The 10058-nt window shown below is 43.9% G+C and overlaps 1 protein-coding gene across 3 annotated transcripts in view; it reads right to left on the bottom strand.

Annotated features, from left to right (window-relative positions):
* Positions 1–6518: 6518 nt before the first annotated feature.
* LOC118364068 (uncharacterized) overlaps positions 6519–10058 on the bottom strand; it is a 23093-nt gene continuing 19553 nt past the window's right edge. For 2 of the 3 annotated variants that reach the window (XM_052489715.1, XM_052489713.1), the window contains exons 9-12: positions 9392–9547; positions 9018–9091; positions 8113–8139; positions 6519–7673 (exon numbers count right to left, since the gene is read on the bottom strand). In XM_052489715.1, coding sequence (XP_052345675.1) covers positions 7623–7673; positions 8113–8139; positions 9018–9091; positions 9392–9547 — 308 coding nt within the window. In that variant the 3' untranslated portion in view covers positions 6519–7622. The remainder of the gene's footprint in view (positions 7674–8112; positions 8140–9017; positions 9092–9391; positions 9548–10058) is intronic. The other variant, XM_052489714.1, reaches the window with a different exon arrangement.

The raw sequence follows: 10058 nt of genomic DNA, 5'->3' as shown, positions 1-10058 counted from the left end.
TTTGACCCGTTTATTTGGTGAAGGTTTACATTTCCAAGGTGAAGGTTTCCCCCAGCCCAGATCTTTCCCTATGGCCAGTGATCAATATCACCATAAACTTCATACCCCTTGACTTATTCCACATTTTTCCGTTACAGCCTGAATTCCAAAATGTTCTAACCCATCTAACACAAAATAACCCATATTGAAAGAAGTGAAAACATGTTTTCTTCTAGGATTTTGCCTGTGCTTAGCTCTATTCCATTTATATATACAGAACCAGTCAAAAGTTTGGACACACCTGCTCATTTCAGAGTTTAAATTTTTTTGTACTATTTTCAACATTGTAGAATAATAGCGAATACATCAACACTATGAGATAACACATATGGAATCATGTAGAAACCAAAAAAGTATTAAAAAAAAAAAAAAAAAATTGTATTTGAGATTCTTCAAAGGAGCCACCCTTTGCCTTGATGACAGCTTTGCGTACTCTTGGCATGCTCTCAACAAGCTTCACAAGGTAGTCACCCGGAATACATTTCAATTAACAGGTGTGCCTTGTTAAAAGTTAATTTGTGGAATTTTTTTCCTTCTTAATGCGTTTGAGCCAATCAGTTGTGTTGTGACAAGGTAGGGTTGGTATATTGAAGATAGCCATATTTGGTAAAAGACCAAGTCCATATTATGGCAAGAACAGCTCAAAAAAAGCAAATAGAAATGACAGTCCATTATTACTTTAAGACATAAAGGTCAGTCAATGCGGGGAATTTCAAGAACATTTCAAGTTTCTTCAAGTGCAGTCGCAAAAACCATCAAGTGCAATGATGAAACTGGCTCTCATGAGGACCGGCACAGTAAAGGAAAACCCAGAGTTACCTCTGCTGCAGAGGATAAGTTCATTAGAGTTACCAGCCTCACAAATTGCAGCCCAAATAAATTCTTCACAGAGTTCAAGTAACAGACACATCTCAACATCAACTGTTCAGAAGAGACTGCGTGAATCAGGCCTTCATGGTCAAATTACTGCAAAGAAACCACTACTAAAAGGACACCAATAATAAGAAGAGACTTGCTTCGGCCAAGAAATACAAACAATGGACATTAGACTGGTGGAAATCTGTCTGGTCTGATGAGTCCAAATTTGAGATTTTTGGTAAAAACTGCTGTCTTTGTGAGATGCAGAGTAGGTGAACGGGTGATCTTCGCATGTGTGGGTCCCACTGTGAAGCAAGGAGGAGGAGGTGTGATGGTGTGGGTTTACTTTGTTGTCACTGTCAGTGATTTATTTAGAATTCAAGGCACACTTAAACAGCGTGGCTACCACCACACCAGCATTCTGCAGCGATACACCATCCCATCTGGTTTATGCTTAGTGGGACTATCATTTGTTTTTCAACAGCACATTGACCCAAGCACACCTCCAGGCTGGGTGCGTTTAGGTTGGGTACATTTTGGCTCATTCCTCCTGACAGAGCTGGTGTAACTGAGTCAGGTTTGTAGGCCGGTGACGTCGACCGCCGAACGCCGCCCGAACAAGGAGAGGGACCGACTTCGGCTGAAGTCGCAACAACTCCAATACCTTGACTTTGTTGTCCTTGAGCCATTTTGCCACAACTTTGGAAGTATGCTTGGGGTCATTGTCCATTTGGAGGACCCCTTTGCGACCAAGCTTTAACTTCCTGACTGATGTCTTGAGATGTTGCTTCAATATATCCACATAATTTTCCTTTATCATGATGCCATCTATTTTGTGAAGTGCACCAGTACCTCCTGCAGCAAAGCACCCCCACAACATGATGCTGCCACCCCCGTGCATCACGGTTGGGATGGTGTTCTTTTGCTTGCAAGGATCCCCCTTTTTCCTCCAAACATAATGATGGTCATAATGGCCAAAAAGTTATATTTTTGTTTCATCAGACCAGAGGACATTTCTCCAAAAAGTACAATCTTTGTCCCCATGTGCAGTTGCAAACCGAAGTCAGGCTTTTTTATGGCGGTTTTGGAGGAGTGGCTTCTTCCTTGCTGAGCGGCCTTTCAGATTATGTCGATATAGGACTCGTTTTACTGTAGATATAGATACTTTTATATCGGTTTCCTCCAGCATCTTCACAATGTCCTTTGCTGTTGTTCTGGGATTGGTTTGCACTTTTCGCACAAAAGTACGTTCATCTCTAGGAGACAGAACTCATCTCCTTCCTGATCGGTATGACGGCTGCGTGGTTCCATGGTGTTTATACTTGCGTGTTATGGTTTGTACAGATAAACGTGGTACCTTCAGGCATTTAAAAATGGCTCCCAAGGATGAACCAGACTTGGCTGATTTCTTTTGATTTTCTATGATGTCAAGTGAAGAGGCACTGAGTTTGAAGGTAGGCCTTGAAATACATCCACAGGTACACCTCCAATTGTCTCAAATGATGTCAATTAGCCCATCAGATGATTCTAAAGCCATGATATCATTTTATGGAATTTTCCAAGCTGTTTAAAGACACAGTCAACTTCGTGTATGTAAACTTCTGACCCACTGAAATTGTGATACAGTGAATTATAAGTTAAATAATCTGTCTGTAAACAATTGTTGGAAAAATGACTTGTGTCATGCACAAGCAGATGTCCTAATCAACTTGCCAAAACTATAGTTTGTTAAGAAATTTGTGGAGTGGTTGAAAAATGCATTTTAATGACTCCAACCTAAGTGTATGTAAACTTCCGACGTATATATGTATATATGTATATGTATATATATATATATATATATATAAAACATATTTTTTTGTACTTTTTACCCATTTTCTCCCCAATTTCGTGATATCTAATTGGTAGTTAGGAAGACCACCAAAAATTCTGAAATTTTAATTCCAAATTACAACATTTTCAGACAAGATAGAACTGCCAAAGGGGGCAGTGTTGCAATCTACTGCAAAGATAGCCTGCAGAGTTCTGTCCTACTATCCAGGTCTGTACCCAAACAATTTGAACTTCTACTTTTAAAAATCCACCTCTCTAAAAACAAGTCTCTCACCGTTGCCGCCTGCTATAGACCACCCTCTGCCCCCAGCTGTGCTCTGGACACCATATGTGAACTGATTGCCCCCCATCTATCTTCAGAGCTCGTGCTGCTAGGCAACCTAAACTGGAACATGCTTAACACCCCAGCCATCCTACAATCTAAACTTGATGCCCTCAATCTCACTCAAATGATCAATGAACCTACCAGGCCCCCCCAAAGCCTTAAACACGGGCACCCTCATAGATATCATCCTAACCAACTTCCCCTCTAAATACACCTCTGCTGTCTTCAACCAAGATCTCAGCGATCACTACCTCATTGCCTGCATCCGTAATGGGTCAGCGGTCAAACGACCTCCACTCATCACTGTAAAACGCTCCCTGAAACACTTCAGCGAGCAGGCCTTTCTAATCGACCTGGCCGGGGTATCCTGGAAGGATATTGATCTCATCCCGTCAGTAGAGGATGCCTGGATATTTAAAAAAAATGCCTTCGTAACCATCTTAAATAAACATGCCCCATTCAAGAAATTTAGAACCAGGAACAGATATAGCCCCTGGTTCTCCCCAGACCTGACTGCCCTTAACCAACACAAAAACATCCTATGGCGTTCTGCATTAGCATCGAACAGCCCTCGTGATATGCAGCTGTTCAGGGAAGCTAGAAACCGTTATACACAGGCAGTTAGAAAAGCCAAGGCTAGCTTTTTCAAGCAGAAATTTGCTTCCTGCAACACTAACTCAAAAAAGTTCTGGGACACTGTAAAGTCCATGGAGAATAAGAACACCTCCTCCCATCTGCCCACTGCACTGAAGATAGGAAACACTGTCACCACTGATAAATCCACCATAATTGAGAATTTCAATAAGCATTTTTCTACGGCTGGCCATGCTTTCCACCTGGCTACTCCTACCCCGGTCAACAGCACTGCACCCCCAACAGCAACTCGCCCAAGCCTTCCCCATTTCTCCTTCTCCCAAATCCATTCAGCTGATGTTCTGAAAAATCTGGACCCCTACAAATCAGCCGGGCTAGACAATCTGGACCCTTTCTTTCTAAAATTATCTGCCAAATTTGTTGCCACCCCTATAACTAGCCTGTTCAACCTCTCTTTCGTGTCGTCTGAGATTCCCAAAGATTGGAAAGCAGCTGCGGTCATCCCCCTCTTCAAAGGGGGGGACACTCTTGACCCAAACTGCTACAGACCTATATCTATCCTACCATGCCTTTCTAAGGTCTTCGAAAGCCAAGTCAACAAACAGATTACCGACCATTTCGAATCTCACCATACCTTCTCTGCTATGCAATCTGGTTTCAGAGCTGGTCATGGGTGCACCTCAGCCACGCTCAAGGTCCTAAACGATATCCTAACCGCCATCGATAAGAAACATTACTGTGCAGCCGTATTCATTGATCTGGCCAAGGCTTTCGACTCTGTCAACCACCACATCCTCATCGGCAGACTCGACAGCCTTGGTTTCTCAAATGATTGCCTCTCCTGGTTCACCAACTACTTCTCTGATAGAGTTCAGTGTGTCAAATCGGAGGGTCTGCTGTCCGGACCTCTGGCAGTCTCTATGGGGGTGCCACAGGGTTCAATTCTTGGACCGACTCTCTTCTCTGTATACATCAATGAGGTCACTCTTGCTGCTGGTGAGTCCCTGATCCACCTCTACGCAAACGACACCATTCTGTATACTTCCGGCCCTTCTTTGGACACTGTGTTAACTACCCTCCAGGCAAGCTTCAATGCCATACAACTCTCCTTCCGTGGCCTCCAATTGCTCTTAAATACAAGTAAAACTAAATGCATGCTCTTCAACCGATCGCTACCTGCACCTACCCGCCTGTCCAACATCACTACTCTGGACGGCTCTGACTTAGAATACGTGGACAACTACAAATACTTAGGTGTCTGGTTAGACTGTAAACTCTCCTTCCAGACCCATATCAAACATCTCCAATCCAAAGTTACATCTAGAATTGGCTTCCTATTTCGCAACAAAGCATCCTTCACTCATGCTGCCAAACATACCCTTGTAAAACTGACCATCCTACCAATCCTCGACTTTGGTGATGTCATTTACAAAATAGCCTCCAATACCCTACTCAACAAATTGGATGCAGTCTATCACAGTGCAATCCGTTTTGTCACCAAAGCCTCATATACTACCCACCATTGCGACCTGTACGCTCTCGTTGGCTGGCCCTCGCTTCATACTCGTCGCCAAACCCACTGGCTCCATGTCATCTACAAGACCCTGCTAGGTAAAGTCCCCCCTTATCTCAGCTCGCTGGTCACCATAGCATCTCCCACCTGTAGCACACGCTCCAGCAGGTATATCTCTCTAGTCACCCACAAAACCAATTCTTTCTTTGGCCGCCTCTCCTTCCAGTTCTCTGCTGCCAATGACTGGAACGAACTACAAAAATCTCTGAAACTGGAAACACTTATCTCCCTCACTAGCTTTAAGCACCAACTGTCAGAGCATCTTACAGATTACTGCACCTGTACATAGCCCACCTATAATTTAGCCCAAACAACTACCTCTTTCCCAACTGTATTTAATTTATTTTGCTCCTTTGCACCCCATTATTTTTATTTCTACTTTGCACATTCTTCCATTGCAAAACTACCATTCCAGTGTTTTACTTGCTATATTGTATTTACTTTGCCACCATGGCCTTTTTTGCCTTTACCTCCCTTCTCACCAAATTTGCTCACATTGTATATAGACTTGTTTATACTGTATTATTGATTGTATGTTTGTTTTACTCCATGTGTAACTCTGTGTCGTTGTATCTGTCGAACTGCTTTGCTTTATCTTGGCCAGGTCGCAATTGTAAATGAGAACTTGTTCTCAACTTGCCTACCTGGTTAAATAAAGGTGAAATAAATAAAATAAAAAAAGTTACAGTCTTGTCCCATTGCTGCTACTCCTGTACAGACCCGGGAGAGGCGAAGGTCGAGAGCCATGCGTCCTCAGAAACACGACCCTGCCAAGCTGTACTCATACTTGACACACTGCTCACTTAACCCGGAAGCCAACCGCTCCAATGTGTCGTAGGAAACACCGTCCAACTGGAGACAGTGTCAGCGTGCATGCACCCGGCACGCCACAGGAGTCGTTAGAGCACGATGGGACAAGGACATCCTGGCTGGCCAAACCCTCCCATAACCCGGACGACACTGGGCTAATTGTGCGCCGCCTCATGGGTCTCCCAGTCGCAGCCGGCTGCGATACAGCCTGGGACCCAACCCGGATCTGTAGTGACACCTCTAGCACTGCGATGTAGTGCCTTAGACCGCTGCGCCACTTCTTTTTTAAACTCCCTAGTCCTTGCTGATAATAAGCATACTCACCATGAAGAGTGGTACTCAGTGATGTGTTGTATTTGCCCCAAACATAGGGCTTTGTATTCAGGACTTATTCTAATTTCTATTGCCACATTTTTTCCAGTTTTATTTTAGTGCCTTATTGCAAACAGGATGCATGTTTTGGAATATTTTTATTCTGTACAGGCTTCCTTCCTTTCACTCTGTCATTTAGGTTAGTATTGTGGAGTACGATGGTGTTGATCCGTCCTCAGTTTTCTCCTATCACGGCCATTAAACTTGAACTGTTTTGAAGTCACCAATGGCCTCATGGTGAAATCCCTGAGCGGTTTCCTTCCTCTCCGGCAACTGAGTTAGGAAGGACGCCTGTATCTTTGAACTGACTGGGTGTATTGATACACCATCCAAAGTGTAATTAATAACTTCACCATCCTCAAATGGATATTCAATGCCTGCTTTTTAAAATGTTTACCCATCTACCAATAGGCGCTCTTCTTTGCGAGGCATGTGAAAACATCCCTGGTCTTTGTGGTTGAATCTGTATTTGAAATTCACTGCTCGACTGAGGGACCTTACAGATATAGTAATTGTATGTGTGGGGTAGAGAGACAAGGTATTCATTCAAAATCATGTTAAACACTATTGCTGCACACAGAGTGAGTCCATGCAACTTATTATGTGACTTGTTAAGCACATTTTTACTCCTAAACTTATTTAGGCTTGCCATAACAAAGGGGTTGAATACTTATTTACTTTAGACATTTCAGCTTGACATTTTCTATGAATTTGTTAAAATGTCAAAAAACATAATTCCACTTTGACATTATCAGGTATTGTGTGTTGGCTAGTGACATAAAATCTCAACGCATTCCATTTAGGCTGTAACACAACAAAATGTGAAAAAAGTCAAGGCACTGTAAATGTTCATGTACTGAACAGAGGTGAGATAATATTGCTTCAAGATTTTGCTGATAAATCCTGAGATGTGGAGGTCTCCAGAAGGCTGCATGATTTGTATCTGAAAGGAGAACACACTCTTAAACCACACATACAGGTACACACACACACACACACACAAACGTATACACCCATGCATGACGTGCTGCACGTCACACCCAAAACTACACACTTCACTGTCAGTGCATTATGTTACCGACGCGCAGGGCCGGGTTGACAGTGTCATAGTGATGTTCAGAGTTGATGGGGGTGAAAGGGCCTGTGAAGGGCAGATGGGAAATTGTGACAGAAACGCACACACACACACACCACGCATGACCCAGGGCTATTTAATTCTTAGCGATCCAATTTCTCGTAGACATCATCTTCCACTCTGGGCTTCAGGTCCTGAGAAGAGGAGGAGAGAGAGAGAAGTGGTGGGAGGGAGAGAGGGAGAAGGGAGATGGAGAAGGGCATAGTACAGCAAGAGATAGGAGGGGAGGAGAAGAAGAGAAAGACAGAGGCATTGTAGAATGAGAGGAGGAGGAGAAGGGTTGGAAGGTAGAGAGAGACAAGAGGGAGGGAGAGGAGAGCACATTTAAAGGCATCCTCCTGGGTGTGATGCGATTGATTTGTTAATATCACTTATGTAAGGCTGACAGTTAAGAACTGACAGGTTTTTCTAAACCACAGGACTGGGGGAGTTGAAGTTGAAGAGGGAGAAACACACACACACTGAGGACAGACTAGCAAGGGAGGCCACTACAACCTCACCTCCCCACACACACACAGACTCAGGGGAACGCTTCTGTGTCTGTGATGCTGAGAACAGAACACAATAACTCACCATGTACACTGAACCCTGGGGGGAAGTCTATAGGGAGAGAGGAGAGAAAACAGTATTTAATAACCACACTGAACCCTGGGGGGAAGTCTATAGGGAGAGAGGAGAGAAAACAGTATTTAATAACCACACTGAACCCTGGGGGGAAGTCTATAGGGAGAGAGGAGAGAAAACAGTATTTAATAACCACACAGACAGAAAGACAGTGTCACATTCGTTATAATAATGGTCAGACCAAGGCACAGCATATGTTGAGTTCCACATATTTTAATGAAAGTGAAACTTTAAGCAAATACAAAACAAAATAAAGAATAACCGAACCGTGCCGACAATGCAGTGCTAACCAGCAACTAAACATAAACAAAATCCCACAAAGAACAAGTGGAAAAAGGCTGCCTAAGTATAATCCCCAATCAGAGACAACGATAGACAGCTGCCTCTGATTGGGAGCCATACCCAGCCAACAAAGAAATAAAAAAACATAGAATACACATAGAAATAATAAACTTAGAACACCCCCCAGTCACACCCTGACCTACTCCACCATATAAAATAAATGCTTTCGATGGTCAGGACGAGACAGAAAGAGAGAGACAGAGACAGAGAGAAACAGAGAGAGACAGAGAGAGAGACAGAGAGAGAGACAGAGAGAGAGAGAGACAGAGAGAGAGTGAGAGAGAGAAAGGAATAGAGAGAGGGGTAGAGAAATATAGAGAACGGGAGAGGCAGGGAGTTATATGAGGGGTAAAGAAGAAGAAGCGGGAAAACAAAGGAAAACGAAGAGAGAAGAAGAGAGAGACAGAAACAGAGGGCCAGAGACAGGAAATGGTGGGGAGACAGAAGGAGGAGAGAGAGAGTGAGAAGAGAACAGAGAGTATTGAGATACAGAGAAGGCATAAATCCATCACCTGTCTGATATCCTCAGGATTCTCATAGATATTTTCCACTTCCCCAGAGTAGTGGGAGAGAGACTGTTCAATACCTGTGGAGAAATAGACACACGCACATGCACATGCGCACACACACATGCGCACACACACACACACACACACACACACACACACACACACACACACACACACACACACACACACACACACACACACACACACACACACACACACACACACACACACACATAGTGAGAGGCAGACTTCCAGATTCATTGCATCAATCTCATAATATGTCATGCCCCAGATCACTCACTGGAGTTGACAAGTCCAGAGATGGAGAGAACACAAGAAGGTAGGGATGTCGAAAAAGAAAACGCAGGAAGACTCACCGCGGCGAGAAATGTCTTTCTGTCTCCATAGCAACACACCAGCAACCGCGGCAACCAGGGGCACCAGGAGCAATGAAGCAGAGAGGAAGGGAAGGAGCGAGGCACTGTTTCTCTCTGGGTGAGGAGGAGAGATAGAAGTAGTGCTCTCTGTGTTGTCTGAGAGAAGAGGAGAGAAAGAGAAAAAGAGAATAAGTTAATGGGTGTTGTATGAATTGAACCCTTGTACATGGACGATTAGTGAACAGTATGGTCTCATTCCCAGCAGGGGGCAGGCCTGATCCCTGGTTTAGCCACAGAGAGGTCCTATCGAAATAGCGAGAGACAAGATGGGAGGGTGAGTCAATGTGAGTATGTTAAAATTCCTCCAAGATCACTGAAGCTAATTGCTATATGTCTAACTCCTTATCATGGCAAGACACTCAGTTTAAATCCTGTGTCACACTCCATACAGTACTCTGGATGAAACAGAACGATGAAAGAGAAGGTTGGGAGGGGAAACACGGAATTATTACATGACATAACCATGTGATTAGCTCATGATATTCAAATGAGCCATTTGTAGACTGACAAAGCGCCACACGCGACATGATTACAGTAGTCTGGTGTCTTTGCATGGTGAGGTGAGGTGACATCATTCATGCAAACAGCCACAGGGAGACATGGGAGC

The sequence above is a fragment of the Oncorhynchus keta genome, chromosome 31, assembly GCF_023373465.1.
Source record: "Oncorhynchus keta strain PuntledgeMale-10-30-2019 chromosome 31, Oket_V2, whole genome shotgun sequence".
NCBI lineage: Eukaryota > Metazoa > Chordata > Actinopteri > Salmoniformes > Salmonidae > Oncorhynchus > Oncorhynchus keta.
The sequence above is the reverse complement of the archived record's forward strand: the minus strand, read 5'-3'. Positions and strand labels throughout refer to the sequence as shown.